Source organism: Crotalus tigris, unplaced genomic scaffold (genome assembly GCF_016545835.1).
Source record: "Crotalus tigris isolate CLP2741 ecotype Arizona unplaced genomic scaffold, ASM1654583v1 scf7180000017950.1190679, whole genome shotgun sequence".
Taxonomy (NCBI): domain Eukaryota; kingdom Metazoa; phylum Chordata; class Lepidosauria; order Squamata; family Viperidae; genus Crotalus; species Crotalus tigris.
Window position 1 is genome coordinate 870,427 of NW_024096740.1, and position 19,242 is coordinate 889,668.

General features: G+C 46.6%; 1 protein-coding gene across 2 annotated transcripts; it reads left to right on the top strand.

The window, feature by feature from the left end:
• The first annotated feature begins 668 nt into the window (after positions 1–668).
• Positions 669–10,615, top strand: LOC120308828 (zinc finger protein OZF-like). Of its 2 annotated transcripts, none has more exons than XM_039345368.1 (3): positions 669–814; positions 4,933–5,157; positions 7,756–10,615. In XM_039345368.1, exons 2-3 carry the CDS (start codon positions 5,034–5,036, stop codon positions 9,225–9,227), a joined length of 1,596 nt encoding a protein of 531 aa, XP_039201302.1. In that variant the 5' UTR covers positions 669–814; positions 4,933–5,033; the 3' UTR covers positions 9,228–10,615. The 2 variants fall into 2 exon arrangements, with proteins under 2 accessions (XP_039201302.1, XP_039201301.1); XM_039345367.1 differs by lacking the exon at positions 669–814 and adding an exon at positions 825–1,248.
• Positions 10,616–19,242: the final 8,627 nt, after the last annotated feature.

Here is a 19,242-nt window from a genome sequence, read left to right on the forward strand (position 1 = left end):
TTCCCCTCCTTCCTTCCTCCCTCCCTATCTACCCTTCCTTCCCTCCCTCTTCTTCCCTCCTTCCTTCCCCCCCTCCTCCTCCTCCTCCCTCCCTATCTACTCTTCTTTCTTTCCTCCTCTCCTTCCCTCCCTCTCTTCTTCCTTCCCCTCCTTCTCCTTCCTTCCTTCCTTCCTCCCTCCCTCCCTATCTACCCTCCCTTCCTTCTTCTTCTTCCCTCCTCTCCTTCCTTCCCCCTCCTCCTCCCTCCCTATCTACTCTTCTTTCTTTCCTCCTCTCCTTCCCTCCCTCTCTTCTTCCTTCCCCTCCTTCTCCTTCCTTCCTTCCTCCCTCCCTCCCTCCCTATCTACCCTCCCTTCCTTCTTCTTCTTCCCTCCTCTCCTTCCTTCCCCCTCCTCCTCCCTCCCTATCTACCCTTCTTTCCTTCCTCCTCTCCTTCCCTCCCTCTCTTCTCCTTCCTTCCCCTCCTTCCTCCCTCCCTCCCTATCTACCCTTCCTTCCCTCCCTCTCCTTCCTTCCCCCTCCTTCTCCTTCCTCCCTCCCTATCTTTCTTTCTTTCCTTCCTTCCTTCCTTCCTTCCTCCCTCCCTCCCTTCCTTCCTTCGCCTCCCACCTCCCCCGTTAAAGTGACTCTGGCGGCATATACATTATATACAGTAACCCTTAAGGGTTAACCTCACCGAGCGTAGATTCCTAGAAAGCCACCAGCATTTGAGAGCGACGGAATATAAAGACGATGGCTCCTCCCTCTTCCTGCTTCTCCCGGGGGCGGGGCGTGGGCGTGGCCGAGCTGCCTGGCGCCCGCAGCCTGGGGAAGGTGAGCCGAGTCTTCTTCGCCTTTGCACAAAGGGAAGATGGAGCCCGCGGGAGGGAAAGAGGAAGAAGCCGGAGGGGGGAGGCGGCTGGGAAGAGCGAGCCTCGGGAGGGGAGAGGCGTGCGCGTGTCAGAGGGAGTGAGAGAGAGCCGAAGATCAGCAACCCATCGGCCACGGGGGTGATGGGAGCTGTAGTCCCCCTACGTTGGGAAGGCTCCCCGATCGTTTTAGCGCTTGGCCACTTGGCTGAATGGATTGCAACAGGGAAGCGCGGAGATGTGCGTGGCACACCCTGCAGAACAGGGATGCTCAAAGGTGACCCAGGCAAACAGGATCGTGGGAACGGTTCGTTTGGTTCGGAAGCATCCCTGAGAGGCTGATTTGAACCCGCAATCTTCTCCCTTACAAACCGTGAAAAACAGCCTTGTCCAAAAAGGGTAAGGAACTTGGGACAGCTGAAAGTGGCTGGGCTCACTTGTCATGCCTCACACCGTAATATCCTTCCTTTGTTTTGCTGCAACTGACTCTCTGTTTGTGGTTTGGGCTACATCAGCCTTGTGTGGTAGTCCAGATAAGAAGCACACCCAGATGAACCAATTCTACTTTACAGCTAGTCCTCGACTTAACAACAGTTTGTTTAGTGACCGTTCGAGATTACAGTGGCATATTTATGACGGTTACAATGGCCTGGGTATGTGTGAGAGTGTGTCATGTGATCCCCTTTGGCGACTTTCTGACAAGCGAAGTCAATGGGAAGTCAGATTCACTTAACATCCGAGTTACTAACTTAACAACTGCTGTGGTTCGCTTAACAACTGTGGCAAGAAAGGTCATAAAATGGGGCAAAACTCACTTAACGACTGTCTCGCTTAGAAATGTTGGGCTCAGTTGAGGTCATAAGTTGAGGACTACCTGTATTGTGAGGTTACATTAACAGAATCTTGCAAGACTGAAAGGACAAGGGGTGGCATGATAGCAGTGTTCCAATATCTCAGCCCCAAAGAAGAGGGAGTCAAGCTATTCTCCAAAGCTCCTGAAGGCAGGACAAGAAGCAACGGATGGAAACTAATCAAGGAGAGAAGCAACCTAGAACTAAGGAGAAACTTCCTGACAGTTAGAACAATCAACCAGTGGAACAACCTGCCTCCAAAAGTGGTGAATGCTCCAACACTGGAAGTTTTTAAGAAGAGACTGGACAGCCATTTGTCTGAAATGGTATAAGGTTTCCTGCCTGAGCAGAGGATTAGACTAGATCAGTGGTTCTTAACCTGGGCGATATTGCCCCCCAGGGGGCAATTTCATTTTTCAAGGGGGCGATGGAACGAAAAGGGGGCGATATGGGGGCAATGGAGTGAGAAGTTTTGGGGACACTTTTGAGATTTTTTTCGTACAGTGAATAGCTGTATATCTGTCATACAAAAACATCAGATGATCGCTATTAGTGGATTGAATTGTGTTTTCAAATGTTCCTCCAGCTAGCTTCAGTACAGAACGCCGTACATATGTGAATACGCATCGCTTATCTTCATGCACGTTGCGCAGCAGCCTCTACCCATACACTGGCGCGCCATTGGCCAGAATATGGGAGATATGGGGAAAAGACTGGAAATAAATTATTTGCATCGATATGTCCTGATGGCAATTTTAAAGAAAACAAAAAAAGTGTTTGCATAAATTGAAGAATTATTTCCTACGTTGTGATTGAGAAGTTATGTTGGGGGAGGGGGGCGATGACAACTTCCTCATTGGCTCAAGGGGGCGATTCGTTCAAAACGGTTAAGAACCACTGGACTAGATGACCTCCAAGGTCCCTTCCAACTTTATTATTATTTGTCCCCTTCTCAGTTTTTACTCTCTGGGAAACTGAAATGCTTCCCGTGTGTTCCCTCATCTGTGGCCTGAGCTGCCTCTTCTGAGACCTTTGCCCAGGCAGTGAGTGTTTCTCCTCTTCTCCCAAGGTCATTCCCACATATCACATTACAGTCTATGTGACTTGACTTGTGCGAACCCCTTCAATACTCTTTCATTCCACCCATTATCATATTACAGGTAGTGCTCAACTTACAACTGTTCTTTTAACGACCGCTCAACGTTACGTTGGCACTGGGGAAAAAAGTGACTTATGACCGTTTTTCACACTTAACGGCCGATGCAGCATCCCCATGGTCACGTGGTCAAAGTTCAGATGCTTGGCAACGGACTCATATTTATGACGGTTGCAGTGTCCCAGGGTCACCTTTTGTGGCCTTCTGACAAGCAAAGCCAATGGGGGGAAATCCGGATTCACTTAACGAGCATGTCAGTAATTTAACAAATGCAATGATTTCATTTAACACCTGTGGCAAGAAAAGTCGTAAAATGGGGCAAAGCTCACTTAAGGAATGTCTCGTTTAGCAGCAGAAAATTTGGACTCAATTGTGATTGCAACTTGAAGCCTATCTGTATATTTATCCCCCACCCCCTTTTAAAATATTTGTTTTATGTATGTGTTTTCAGTGGCAAACCTATCTAATCTTCCTTTTTCCTTGCTTTTACACAGCAGCCTGTGAGGTGGGATAGGTTGAGAGAGAATGACTGGCCTACCTAGTGGTCACCTAGTGGCTTTCATGCCTAAAGTGGGACTAGAATTCACTGCCTCCTTGTCTCCTGATCTCAACCACTACACCAGTGGTGGCGAACCTATGGCACGGGTGCCAGAGGCGGCACTCAGAGCCCTCTCTGTGGGCACACGTGCCATCGCGCCAGTCCTAAGCCTTCAGCTGGTTTTTATAAAACCTTTTCGCGTTAGGCCTCCGCCATCGTGTGCAAAACAAAAAAAGGTTCAATCAATCAGTCAATTTCAACTTCTTGCGGGGAAAAAAAAATCTTGCAAAGTTGGAATTGATTGATTGAACTTTTTAGTCCCACCCAGTCTGCCGTTACCACCGCAGCGACGCCCAGCCAATGGGCCACACCCACCCAATGGGCCTTACCCACCCGGCACCCGACGATGCATAAGTGGGTTTTGGGTTGCAGTTTGGGCACTCGGTCTCTAAAACAGTGGTTCTCAACCTTTTTAATGCCGCGACCCCCAAACCGGTCGTAAGTCGAGGACTACTCAACCGTCGTAAGTCGAGGACTACTCAACTGGTGCAGCACCGTTTGCAGAATGGGACTTTTGGCGGGCTCAGCAGGGCAGAGACAGCCTGGACAATTCCTATTGGCTTTTGAAAGCCAATAGAATTAGACTCTATTCAAGAGAGTCTATTCTATTGGCTTTCAAAAGCCAATAGAATAAAAGGGAGTAGCACAGCTAAGGAAAAGGGGGAAAAAATGGCGGACTGCGTTGTTTGGCGACCCCCGTGAAATGGTCATTTGACCCCAAATGGGGTCCCGACCCACAGGTTGAGAACCACTGCTCTAAAAGGTTCGCCATCACTGCACTACACCAAAGTGGTTCTATATCTCTATTTACCTATCCTGTTTCTTAGAGTGTGAATCTAGGCCAGGGGTAGGCCACCTTGGCCCTTTTATGACTGGTGGACTTCAACTCCCAGAATTCCTAAGCCAGCCATGCTGAGGGGAAAGGGAGAGGTTTCCAAGCTGAGCCATGCTGGCTCCGGAATTCTGGGAGTTGAAGTCCACGAGTCATAAAAGAGCCAAGGTTGCCTATTCCTGATTTCTAGGCCCAGCCCTCATGAATTCAATAACCTGGAAGAAGGGAGTTTTGAAGGAGATGGGCGATTAAAAAATGTGAAAAATAAATAAAACACAGGAGGTCAGTATTGATTATCCCACGATTACCCGTTTCAGAAGCCCTGAACCCAAGAGAAAAAATACGAACCCAGCTGAAAGAGTCTTAGGTAGCCTCTGTTAACCTGCTACCTCCAAATATTTGGGGAATTCCCATACAATAGGCTGAATGAAATAAGGTTGTGCTTTCATCAGTCTCAGCTAATCGTCCCTTTTGCAATTTGTTGGATTGTAACTCCCGTTATTCCAAAAACACCGTTATTGCTGGTGTTGCCTTTTGGTGAGGGTGATGAGTATTGTGGTCCAGCGTGGCTGGGGGCAATGGTTGGGAGAATACTTCTCTTAGTCTTGTCTGTCATTGATTAGAAACTTTGCCTGTCATTGATTAGGAAGCCATATGTGAAATAACGGGCCTGCTGAAAAAGTTGAGAACAGGCTGAACGAAAAACCGGTGACATCTTTCCGAAGAATTTTTAATGAAGATGTTCAGATGTCCAGGATGAGTCAAAAGGAAGATCTGGAGAAGTTGCAGGCTGGCATTGTTCTTTTTGACCCGGATAGAGTTAAAAAGGAAGAGGAAACCATCACATTGGACCAGACCAAAGATCTTGAAGGTGAGAAAACAATCCATAGATTAGTGGTTCTCAATCTTTTTAATGCCGCGACCCCCAACTGGTCGTAAGTCGAGGACTAACCAACCGGTCGTAAGTCGAGGACTAACCAACCATTTGTATGTCAAGGACTTTCCCTGCCTGGGAGCGCTGCGCATGCGTGGTGCCGCCCCCTGCGCCGGCTGAGTTGTAGTTTGCAAGGGGCAGCGATGGCGCAGGGTGACCACCGGCTGGGCCACCAGCTGGCCCAGCCCAAGGGAGGTAAGGCACCCGCCAGGCCCCACGCGCGCCAGCAACCCTCCCTGCGCCTGCCGGCCTCCCACCTCCCACCCCTGGCCCTCTTTTCCTTACATTTTTAGTAGTTGCTCAGCAGGGAGGGGTGGAAGCTTCCAGACAGCTCGCCTTCGCTGCAGACAACTTGCAGCACCGTTTGCAGACTGGGACTTTTGGCGGGCTCAGCAGGGCAGAGACAGCCTGGACAATTCCTATTGGCTTTTGAAAGCCAATAGAAGTAGACTCTATTCAAGAGAGTCTATTCTATTGGCTTTCAAAAGCCAATAGAATAAAAGGGAGTAGCACAGCTAAGGAAAAGGGGGAAAAAATGGCGGACTGCGTTGTTTGGCGACCCCCGTGAAATGGTCGTTCGACCCCAAATGGGGTCACGACCCACAGGTTGAGAACCGCTGCCATAGATGATCTTAAGTTAGAGAAGCAATGTTTATTCCTTTAATTTAAATGGCCGCCCGTCTCAAATACATGACTCTGGGTGGCTGTATATTTTTGGAAATGCCAATTGGCCTGGGCCTTGCAACTTCATGCTGGGCTTCCCCACTGACTTTGGTTGCGGGAAGCTGACAGGAAGTTGCCTCGTCTAACAACCGTGGGATTTGGTGGATGCCAGCAACCAGGACTGTAGGGATTGTCATTGCTAAGTCATGTAGTTATGCTGCAAGACAGGATCATTTAGCAACAGAAATTCCAGTTGCTGTTATAAGTTGAGGACTATCTGTGTCAGACCTGTCAGCACTTAAACCTCTAAATAGAAAGGATTCTTGGCTCCACTTGTTGAGAAAGGTATAATGTATAATGCAGGGGTAGGCAACCTTGGCTCTTTTATGACTCGTGGACTTCAACTCCCAGAATTCCTGAGCCAGCATGGCTCAGCTTGGAAACCTCCCTGTCCCCTCAGCATGGCTGGCTCAGGAATTCTGGGAGTTGAAGTCCACAAGCCAAAAAAGGGCCAAGTCTGAAGAACACTTTCCTAGACAGTCACTTCTCTGAAATGATATAGGGCAGGGGTAGGCAACTTTGGCTCTTTTATGACTTGTGGACTTCAACTCCCAGAATTCCTGAGCCAGCATGGTTGGCTCAGGAATTCTGGAATTGAAGTCCACGAGTTATAAAAGAGCCAAAGTTGCCTACCCCTGGTATAGAGTATTACAGTAGTACATAGCTGGAGCTGAGAATCCCGCACCCAAATCCCTAAGTTCAACTTTTCGCTCACTTAACTGCCTCCCATCACTGATTCCGCCCCACCCCCCCCGACCAATCAGGTTCAAGCAAGATGTTTTCAGAATGGACTTCAAAGTTCTGACTGGCGAACCAAACCAAGCAACCCCCTTCGGGACTTTCTGATTTCTTAATGCAAAGCTTTATTGAGTACACCATATCGGCACCTGTGAAAGTAAAACCAGCTCTGGCTGGACCTGTCCCAATCCCCCTCTAGCAGTGGTGGCGAACCTACGGCTCGCGTGCCAGACGCGGCACTCAGAGCCCTCTCTGTAGGCACACACACCGTCGCCCCAGCCCTGCCTCCTCCCATAGTCCCCTCCTCACCAGCAGCCCCCTGGAGGAGAGTCACCCCCGGGCATGGCCCACGCAAAGCAGTGCAGCCAAAGACATGGTAGCCAGGCAGTGGGGACAAGACTCCGCTCTTGCGCCATGTCGCGCGCAGCTGATGCTGCGGGGCACGGGTGGAGGGCGTGGCCACCATGGCGCTGCTGGACTGCCTGGGTGATCTGTGGTGGGCCGTGAAGGTGGTGGGTGGCCCAGCAAGCACGGCGGAGCAGGGACGGGTGGGGGGGGTTGGGCACTCAGTCTCTAAAAGGTTCGCCATCACTGCCCTATAGTAAAAGCATTAACTTCTTCCTTCTCTCTCTGGATCAGGTCACGTTGCCCAATCAAGTTGGAAAATATTGTTATGAGAGAGCATCTCTGGGCCCGCCAGACACCTGGCTATTGTCCTTGATTCCCACAGTCTGCTTCTTTAACCTCTTCCCCTCCCCCTGAGTTCGTTGGCAAGTTGAGAAGCAATGTCTGTCGCACCAGGAAGACTGGGCTTCGAAACTTGACAGGGACACTTGAAAGATAGGTTGGTATGCAGCTGCCGCCTTCTCCCAGCCGGCTGACCTTGAAGCAGCATCTTGGGGAGATATAGCAATTACTTTTCCTTTCCCCCAAGGATCTCTTCTTTTCCTCACCCTTTACCCAGAGTTCATGGCAGATTGTCACCACATGGCAGTGACGCACACAAGCAAGCGTGAGGTGGCAACTGATATTCTGTAATTTTTTTTAAAAAAAGTCTCTGCTTTATTCTTTCAGGCAAAAGTTATGTGCCTGAGGTAAAAGGTGAGGACCATCGATGGAAACCCGAGGAAAGGGCAGCTGAAGAGAACGGGTGCAACATTGTTGTGCACAAAGAACCCGTGAAAGGTGCCCAAGACCTGTGGAGGCCTCAGAGGAACTCTCTGGAAAAGACTGCAGCTAACTCCGTTTCTTCCTGGGGAAGTGAACTCCCCAGACGGGAGGGACTCCGCGTAGGCGAATGGCAGAAGAGTTCGCTCGGCAGCACAGCTCAAGACAAGCAGGCCATATACCAGTGCTTGTACTGTAAGAAGTCCTTCAACGCCCACTTTAAATTGATTAGACACCACAGAATCCATACTGGGGAGAAACCGTACAGGTGTTTGGATTGCGGGAAGAGCTTTGACCAAAAAGGCAACCTCATCGCGCACGCGAGAATCCACACAGGGGAAAAACCGTTTGTGTGTCCCGATTGTGGGAAAAACTTCAGCCACAAAGGGAGCCTGGTTTTGCACGTGAGGACCCACACGGGAGAGAAACCTTACAAATGCCCGGACTGTGGGAAAGGGTTCAGCCGATCTGGGTCCCTGAAAGAACACGAGAAGACTCACACCGGCGAGAGACCATACACTTGCTTGGACTGCGGGAGAAGTTTCAGAAAGAACTCCGAGCTGGCCACCCATTACAGGTTTCACACAGGCGAGAAGCCGTATAAATGTTCAGGCTGTGAGAAGTCCTTCAGCACCAGCTCTAACCTCATTGCCCATCAAAGGACTCACACTGGGGAAAAGCCCTACAAATGCTGTGACTGTGGGAAAAGATTCAGCCAGGCCGGAAACCTGAAAGAACACGAGAGGACTCATACCGGAGAGAAGCCGTACAAGTGTCCAGACTGTGGGAAAAGCTTCAGGCAAATTTCTTACTTTATGAAGCATCACCAGACTCACCTGCCGGAAGGGAAAATGCCAATGGAGGAGAAACCCTATAAATGCTCTGACTGCGGGAAAGGCTTTGGAGAGAAAGCAAGCCTGGGCAGGCACGAAAGAATCCACACGGGAGAGAAACCGTTTAAATGCTCTGATTGCGGGAAGAGCTTCTGCCTCAAATCAAACCTGGTTGTCCACGTGAGAATCCACACCGGAGAGAAACCGTACAAATGCTCCGAGTGCGGGAAGTGTTTCAACCAGACGTCAAGTCTTCATAATCACGAGAGAACCCACAAGGGGGAGGAGCCCCATAAATGTTTAGAATGCGGGAAAAGCTTCAACAGGCCGTCGCAGCTGAAGACGCACGAGAGAATCCACACCGGAGAGAAACCCTTCAAGTGCTCGGAATGCGGGAAAGGCTTTGTTTACAGTCACCATCTTGTTAGGCACCAGAGGAATCACACGGAAGAGAAACCTTACATCTGCTCCAAATGTGGAAAGGGGTTTAGCCACAAATCCACCCTTATTAGACATCAGGGAATCCATAAGGAAGGGAAAAAATAGATACATTTTTTGACTTTGCATCTTCCACGTGTGTGAAAACTCGTACAGAAGTCAGAACCGCACCCATAAGAGATCCAGGATGTGGACAACCAATTTTCTGCCCTGACCAGAGAACTAGAACTAGACCAGGGGTAGGCCACCTTGGCTCTTTTATGACTCGTGGACTTCAACTCCCAGAATTCCTGAGCCAGCTATGGCTCAGCTTGGAAACCTCTCCCTTTCCCCTCAGCATGACTGGCTCGGGAATTCTGGGAGTTGAAGTCCACACATCTCTGATAAAGAGACTAAAATCATAATGATGGTTATTATGAAAAGATAAAAGATTTAAATCAGAAGGTATACTGTATATAATGGGGCTCTTTTATGACTTGTGGACTTCAACTCCCATGTTCATATGGTTTTACCAGGTAAAATGTATGTGTCTGCCTCTTCCTCCATTTCCAACTTCAACAATTCTGAAAGGGGAGAAAGATGAGAGGAGAGAGATCAGAATCCCATCACCCCCAATTCGAGCTTATAAGAGTTTACAGGTAGTCCTCGACTTACAACCGTCGTTCGAAGTTACAACGCAAGGGTAGGCCACCTTGGCTCTTTTATGACTCGTGGACTTCAACTCCCAGAATTCCTGAGCCAGCCTGGCTCAGCTTGGAAACCTCTCCCTTTCCCCTCAGCATGGCTGGCTCAGGAATTCTGGGAGTTGAAGTCCACGAGTCATAAAAGAGCCAAGGTTGCCTAGCCCTGAACTAGACAGATGTTTTGTCAGATCCAGGAGGACCCTTCAAAATGTTCTCCCTCACGGTGGTTAGTGATTGATCTTTGGAGAGCTTGAAGATACCGCACCAAGTCTCCTGTTTCCATAATTCAGACTCAGACTTTTGAAAAGGCACCTGGACTTCCTTAGCTTTTTTTCCTTGAAAACGTTTCGCTTCTCACCCAAGAAGCTTCTTCGGTTCTGACTTGAATGGTGGAGAATGGAAGGACTTATCTTCTTTGCAGTCATCTGATGGGTCATTAGCACCTTTGAGACAACCGTGACCTGGATGATTGACAAACGCTACAGGCAATTTGAGTATCTGAACATGCAGTTAAGGTAACGCCACCTCCGTGGAAAGAGGAGGGGAGGTTAAGCCCAGCAGGAGATCCCTGTTTGAAGAAGTACAGAAATCTCCTTGGAAGTGGGAGATATCCAGGAAAACCCTACCTCTAAAACAGCTGAATGAGAACTAAGCATACTTGGTGATTATTGGGGATACTAGTGGGACGGTATAGAGCAGTGGTGGTGAACCTATGGCACGGGTGCCAGAGGCGGCATGCAGAGCCCTCTCTGTGGGCACGCACGCCGTCGCCCCAGTCCTAGGCCTTCAGCTGAGTTTTATAGAACCTTTTCACTTTAGACCTCCGCTGCCGTGTGCAAAAAAAAAAAGGTTCCATCAATCAGTCAATTTCAACTTCTTGCGGGAAAAAAAAAGATCTTGCAATTGGAATTGATTGATTGAACTTTTTTTTTTTATTATTATTAAAAAGTTTTATAAATTTTACAGAAAATAAAAGACAATACAGAAACAAAAAAACAACATATACAAATAAAAAACAAACATTACCCAACAAAAACCCCCCTTCCCCCACCCCTACCCAAACCCCCCCTTCCCCCCCCCAGGGCCTCCCAGAGCAGAATATAGGCTTAATTAAAAAAAATTAAAAAAAAATTATATTTTAAAAAAAAGAATATAAAATGAAAAATATATGTATATATCATTAAAAATTATGAGAAAACTATATAATATTTTTTTATATCAAGTTTAAATTGTATGAATTTTATCCATTTATCCCAAACAGCAAGAAATTTCTCTTGCGTTTGTCCTTTTAAGAAAGCCGAAATCTTTGCCATTTCCGCCAAATGAGACACTTTAAGAAACCACTCCTGCAATGTAGGCAAAGATTCCTTCTTCCACTATTGTCCTACTAACAGCCTCGCAGCTGTAATCAAATTTAACATCAATATAACCTCCTTTGTATCACAATCAATAACTATACCTAACAAAAATAATTGTGGAGTAAATTGATTGAACTTTTTAGTCCCACCCAGTCTGCTGTTACCACTGCAACCATGCCCACCCAATGGGCTACGCCCACCCAATTGGTCACACCCAGCCAATGGGCCACACCCAGCCAATGGGCCACACCCACCCACACTCGACGATGCATAAGTGGGGTTTGGGTTGCAGTTTGGGCACTCGGTCTCTAAAAGGTTCGCCATCACTGGTATAGAGAACTGAGATAGAGAGAGAATAAAATGAAGGACAACTCTAATCATCACTGTTTCAGGTCCCACATGTTTTGGTTTTTATTTCAAGTCTTGTTTCTTGAACTCTCTTCACTGATATGCTTATGTGTCTGTGTTCCTTAGCTGTGTTCAGAAAATCTGTGAAGGAAACCAAACCCCTATGCTAAAACTTGTTGACGGATGAGGGTTTCCCCCAACCTTGGAACTCCTCCTGATGGCTCAACCATGGCTGAGAATGGTGGGCACTGAAAATCCACACCTTTAGAAGGCAAACTGTTCTGTCCCAGCCCACGTGAGTCCTTGTTATGCTCACAAGGAGAAACCCTTCTTCCAACAAGCAGACTGGAACCGCAGGGAAAAAAACCAATCCCCTTTTATTATTCACAGACCTGAGTCAATGTCCAAGGCAAACAAACACAGTCCACAGAAACTCAATCCTCAACATAAACGGTTGCCTTTGGCAACCAGCACCTCCCACAGCTTCCGTTTTATTATTCAGCCAAGGCCTGGCTTCCTAATGCCTTCTCCTTTGCCTTTGGGGCCGCCCTGTTGCATTCCTCTGTCCTACTTGCTTCTCTTGCTGGTGTTTTCGTGCATCCTGGATATCTCCCAGCTGTGATTCATCACTGTCCAACTCAGACTCCCAGCACAGCTGTGTCTCAGCCTGAGCGCAAGTAGAGGGGCCAGGCTCCTCATCACTGTAACTCTTGGAGCTCCTCAGAGGCTTCCTCCGACTCTGATGTCACTCCAGCCCCCCCTCCTTCTCTGATTCCTCAGACTCAGCTGCTGGGTCCGCTGGCTGGCAAGGAATCACAACAGGTGCCAAGATTGGGGAAGCCTGATCTGAGTTCATTCAGAAGGTCCAGTAGGATGCTCAGAACAAGAGAGAAGAAGCTGCAATAACTGAAAAGAGTTGTAGGGTACAGGTGGTCCTCAACCTACGATCACAAACGAGCCCAAAAGTTCTGTTGCTAAGCGAGACAGTTGTTAAGTGAGTCTTGCCCTCTTACGACCTTTCTTGCTGTGGCTGTTGAGTGAATCGCTGCGGTGGTTAAGTTAGTAACAACAGTTAAGTGAATCTGGCTTCCCCGTTGACTTGGCTGGTGAAAAGGTCGCGAAAGTTGGATCACGTGACCTCCCCCCAGACATTGCAACGGTCATAAATATGAATCGGTGGCCAAGCATTCAAATGTTGATGACCTAAACTATGGTGATGCTGCAACAGTCGTAAGTCTGAGAAACAGTCACAAGTCAGTGCCGTTGTAGCTTGGAACGGTCACTAAGCAAATGGTTGTAAGTCAAGGACTACCTGTAGTGTGGGTGCATTCTGACATAGGGCAGACAACATCTTAATTATATTGTTACTTTTGAGTCGTCTTTCTCGATTGGCCTGTTTGGTTGGTGTGCACAAGACTTTGAGGGTCTATATTAGGGGTCTTCAAACTTGGCCATTTTAAGACTTATGGACTTCAACTCTCAGAATTCCTCAGGCAGCCATGCTGGCTGAGGAATTCTGAGAGCTGAAGTCCACAAGTCTTAAAACAGCCAGGTTTGGAGACCCCTGGTCTAAAACTACGTGCTTCTCTGTGGTCAGTTTTTGTGCATGCTTCTTAACGTGTCTGGGCATATGTGCCTCTGCTTCTCTACCCGTGCACAACTGTATGCGTGTGTGTGATAGAATTATCCGGAGTACATGTTTTATACTAAAATAAAAGACTGTGTTGAATTATGGTTACACATCTGGGTAAGCCAGAAGGCGGTCAAAACTGATAAGCCAGATGTGTACTTTTGAACATATAGTCCTCGACTTACAACCAAAATGGAGCCCCAAATTTCTGTGGCTAAATGAGACCGTTGTTAAGTGAATTTTGCCCTATTTTACGACCTCCCTTGCCACAGTTAAATGAATCGCTGCAGCTGTTAAGTTAGTAACACAGTTGTTAATCTGGCATCCCCATTACTTTGCTTGTCAGAAAATCGCAAAGCGTGATCACATGAGGATGCTCCAGCCGTCATAAATACGAGCCAATTGGCAAGCGTCTGAATTTTGATCACACCACCCTGGGGATGTTGCAGTGATGGTAAGTGGGGAAAACGGTCCTAAGTCAGTTTTTTTTTTCCAATGCCGTCGTACCTCTGAACGGGCACTAAATGAAGGCTTGTAAGTCAAGGACTACCTGTACGTGAAACCAGAGGTCCCCAGTCTTTTGGGCACCAGGGACTGGTTCCATTGAGAGAGTTTTTTCCGTGGACTGGAGGGTGCGTGGTTTTGTGTGCTGCCTGCATCTCATGGATGGGCCTTTAGCTTTTTTGTGTGGACCGGTTGCTGGCATGCCGGTACTGGTCCACGGACTGGGGGTTGGGGACTGCTGCTTTAAACCATGTTGAGCAGGGGTCTTCAATCTTGGCCCTTTTATGACTTGTGGACCTCAACTCCCAGAATTCCTCAGCCAGGCATGCTGGCTGAGGAATTCTGGGAGTTGAAGTCCACGAGTCATAAAAGGGCCAAGTTTGAAGACCCCTGGCTTATACCGTGTAGTCTGTTAAATAGTCTGCCTGGAATATATTGTGTAAAGAGTTATGCCCAGAAATGTGTTTTGATTATTTGGATACTCCCAGAGTTCCTCAGCCAGCATATCCACAGTTGGGTTGAACAAGATCCTTTTCAACAATGATATGCTGGAGATACAAAGAATTGGTCCTGGGGCTGATTGATTGATTATCCATCAGTCATCAGAGTGGTGTGAGTTTTAGTGACTACATAGCTTAAGATTTGCTCCAAGACACTCATGTCCTCAGCTTGTTCTTTGTGTCTTCCAATGGTGCAGCCCTCACTACCGTACTAAGCCCATCCCTTGCAGCTGATCATCCTCTTCTTCATTCTCCTTCCACCTTGCCAGCATTCTGGGGTCTTTTTTTTCTTTTTTATTTGTAACATTTTATTATATTATAGAGTAAAATGCAAAAATACAACAACAAATAGTAGGACACGGTGGGGAAGGGAAAGGGAAAGAAAAGTGAGGGAGAGAAGGGAAAAAGAAAAGAGAGAGCATTGACTTCCGATCTCCTCTGTCGCAGTAGAATAAAGCATGAGTGGCGACTTTTTACTTTTCCATAATAGTATAAACTAGTGGACAATCACTTAAATATGAGCCAGCAGTGTGCTGCAGCTATCAAAAAAGCCAACACAGTGCTAGGCTGCATTAACAGAGGGATAGAATCAAGATCACGTGAAGTATTAATACCACTTTACAAGGCCTTGGTAAGGCCACACTTGGAATACTGCATCTAGTTTTGGTCACCACGATGTAAAAAAGATGTTGAGACTCTAGAAAGAGTACAGAGAAGAGCAACAAAGATGATTAGGGGACAGGAGGCTAAAACATATAAGGAACAGTTGCTGGAATTGGGTATGTCTAGTTTAATGAAGACAAGGACAAGGGGGGACATGATAGCAGTGTTCCAATATCTCAGGGGCTGCCAGAAAGAAGAGGGAATTAAGCTATTTTCCAAAGCACCTGAAGGCAGGACAAGAAGCAACGGGTGGAAACTAATCAAGGAGAGAAGCAACCTAGAACTAAAGAGAAACTTCCTGACAGTGAGAACAATTAACCAATGGAACAACCTGCCTCCAGAAGCGGTGAATGCTCCAACACTGGAAGTTTTTAAGAAGAGACTGGACAGCCATTTGTCCAAAATGGTATAGGGTTTCCTGCCGGAGCAGGGGGTTGGACTAGATGACCTCCAAGGTCCCTTCCAACTTTATCATTATTTTTATTATTATTAGCCATTTCCATAACAACAAATCAATCTAATCAGTCAACCTAAAATCAAAGTTTTTGGGTTTTTTTCCACCTCAAGCACAAAATCCAGAAGTGGTCTCCATGTTGAAACAAAAATACTTATATTATTTTCTTTAATCAAAATGGTCAATTTAGCCATCTCTGCCAACTCCACCAGCTTCTGTAGACATTCATCCATAGTGGGAATCGAAATGTCCTTCCATTTTTGTGCATACAATAGTCTTGCTGCCGTCCACATATGTAAGAGCAAAGTTCCAAAACCAGCATTCTGGGCTTCTTAAGACAGTTGGGTCTATTAATAATGTGTCTCAGGTAGGATAAATTGAGCCTGGTCATTTAGGCCAATATGTTTTAGGGTTTCTCTAGACTTGTAGACTTCAACTCCCAGAATTCCTCAGCTTTGCTGGCTGAGGACTTCTGGGAGTTGAAGTCCACAAGTCTTAGTGTTGCCAAGCCCTGTTTTAGGTCACATAAAGCAAGTCTTTATGCCGTTAGGACATTTCCTTATGTCCATCTGTCCATTTCAAAAATGCCTCTAAACTTGAGGCAACAATCCAACCAGAACAGAATTAATTGGCTGTTTGTGGGAAATGGGACTGTTATCAAAATATGATGACTGATTGACGGTACCGTTCCAGTTCTGAATTTCCTGTTTAAGTTCGCCATGGTACATAGACTCATTTTGATGATCTGAAAGAACTACTGTGTGGCAGTTTCACAACGCAAAGCAATGGTAAATTTTCTGGGGTTAGTGTTGTTCCAAAAACCACGTACATGAAACTCTTTTTTCACAGTGTGCCTCAATTTTGAACAAAGTTACGCCACCAAGATCCTTGCGAAACCAGCAGGAGGCACTTCTGTAAAAATATTAGCTCGTGTATTCAGTTCCAACTTCTCTTTCCCCCATACCCCAAACCAGAGATAGGCCACCTTGGCTCTTTTATGACTCGTGGACTTCAGTTCCCAGAATTCCTGAGCCAGCCATGGCTCAGCTTGGAAACCTCTCCCTTTCCCCTCAGCATGGCCGGCTCAGGAATTCTGGGAGTTGGAGTCCACGAGTCATAAAAGAGCCAAGGTGGCCTACCCAGGTCTAGACCAGAGGGCAGATGCTGTGGCAGAGAAGATGCCCTTCCAGGGTCCCAATAGACAGCAGTATTTAATCCAGGGGTCTCCAAATACGACATTAGATAGAATTCCTCAGCCAGCCATGCTGAGGAATGCTGGCTGAGGAATGCTGGGAGTTGAAGTCCACATGTCTTAAAAGTTGCCACATTTAGAGACCCCTGGATCAATTGAAGGAACCTGGAGTCTGCCAATTCTATCAGGTTGGATTAGCAGGGTCTTCTGCTTGAGCAGGGGGTTGGACTAGAAGACCTCCAGGGTCCCTTCCAGCTCTATTCTGATTCACTGATTCTCTGATGTTGTAATATCCCAAACATTGGGTTGGGCTGAGGCAGAAGCCCAGTAAATTTAAATGTTGGTGCCGAGAGGAATGCCTGTTTTGGGATACCAGAACTTTTGTGAGTAGGTTTTTAAAATTGTTTTCATGGCTGTTTTTGCGAGTCATCCACGGTTATAACACATGACCCTTTAAATAAATATATGAATTCTTGACTTGCTACAGTCGCTCTCTTTCCTCAGATTTTTCCTGGTCTTCCTGCATTTTCTCTTCCTGCCTTCTTTTGTTTGCAGGTTATCGGTGGTGTATTTGTACAATGGGAAAGGCGGGGTGATAGGAGTGGACAGAAAATTGTGAGTTTACTGGTAATTTTGTGTTGTCAAGAGCCAGGCCTCCTCCCAATCTTTGACGTTAACACAGCAAAAATTGGTTTTCCTTTTCTGTGCAAGCAGTTAATTGGCTGGAGGACATTAAAAAGGGATAATCTGGAAGAACGGGAAGACGAACCTGTTGCCTTCCAGAGACTTTGGACAACAATTCTCACCCCTCCATATCACACCCCCACATACACACCCTGTGATCAGAGGAATGAAGGAGCCCAGGAACATCAGCCAGACACCAGATTGGCCAAACTTGTTGAATTAGAGATTCCTGTGGTTTTTTTCCCCCTCTCTCCTACAGAATCTAGCACAGAGGTCTGCAAACGTGGCCCTTTTAGGACTTGTGGACTTCAACTCCCAGCAGGCTGGCTGAGGAATTCTGGGAGTTGAAGTCCACAAGTCCTAAAAGGGCCACATTTGAAGACCCCCTGATCTAGCAGTATAGCAGTGTAAGGTTTTCCACTTAGCCTCACAATGGCCCCAGCGTTACTCAGGAATTTAAAAGAGCCAAAGAAACTCCTGAGCAGAGGTTTCAGCAAGCAAACAACTTTTATTTTGATCAAAACAGAGTTGGGCGACCCCATCGCTCTTCGTGGCTGGTAGAGAGATGAAGGCAACAACCAGAAAAGATGTCTTCCACCTTTTATACCTTTTCAGAACAAAGAGATCAGGTCTTGGTTCTAGGCATAAGATGGCACAAAAACACAATTCCTAGATGATGACTCCTACACAGCAACCCAGGCTCCATCCGTAACTCCTTTCCCCCTCCCCTTACTGTGCTCTTTTCATATAAGCAATCACATATACCAGTGTTTCCCAAACTTGACAATTTTAGTGTCTTGGCAACGTTTCGACGAAGTCACATTCGTCATCTTCAGGCTGGTGTTTTTAGTTTTTAGTTCTGGTATTTTCCGATGTATATGGTGGGACAAGTGGTGTATATGTATATGGTGGGACATCGGACAAACCAACAGAAGAATAAGTGCACGCATTGAAGAACATAAGAACTCAGTCAAAAAAGAGGAACCAACATCTTCCCTGGTCCAACACCTTAAAGCCACAGGACACGAAATTGACTTTAAAAATACCAGAACCATTGCCAAAAGTGAACATTTTAATAACAGAATAATCAGAGAAGCCATGAGATAGAAAAACGCCCACACAGCATGAACAAGCGAGATGATACCTCCCGCCTACCAGCCATTTGGAAACCTGCCCTTATTGACAAACGACTCCCTAACCCCAAAATCTTAAACCCCTCTGCAACTCAGACTAACCTGAGCACAACCAAACAGAACACTCCCCCAGCCAATCAGAGCACAGCCAAGCCCCTAACCATTCAGAACACACCTCCACCCAATCAGAACACAGCCAAGCTCCCATCCAATCAGTTCATACCCTCACTGGCAGTTAAAAGGAAGAAACAGCTAAAACCACACATTGCTGCTCAAAGCAAGAAGCTAAAACACCAGCCTGAAGATGACGAATGTGACTTCGTCGAAACGTTGCCAAGACACTTCCAATTTTACGCGGGAGAAAACCCGAACAACCAAAGACCTATATATATATATATATATATATATATATATATATATATATATATATATATATATATATATATATATATATATATATATATATATATATATCATCTGATCAAGCAATTAACTACAAAATAATGATTACAAAATAACAAAACAATGATTCCATGATAACACTATATGTATCAATATAAAATGGTTACTAGATGTAAAATAAATGCTAATGTCAAACTTAAACATACTAAAATCATAAGCACAATAAAATCCCTTCAGCAGGCCAAGACGAAGCAAACCAATGGAGGATTTTTCTCAGTTTAGATCCGTGTTTCCGAACCTTGGCCACTTTGACCCGTGGGGAGTTCAACTCCCAGACTTCCCCCAGCCAGAACGCTTTTTTACACGTGTTGGACCTGAAACTCTCCTGAAGTTGCTGAAAACCCCCGATTCCTTTTGGAGGAATCATTGTGGTTTAGCCAAGTTTACAATGCAGCCCTAGGTACGCGCCAACTTGAAATAATGATGATTCCTCTCGTTATTTTGACGGGGCATCATTCTAAGTTAGGGAAAGGTTAGAAATAAGGGGGAAAAGAAAAGGATAGCGCAAGGGC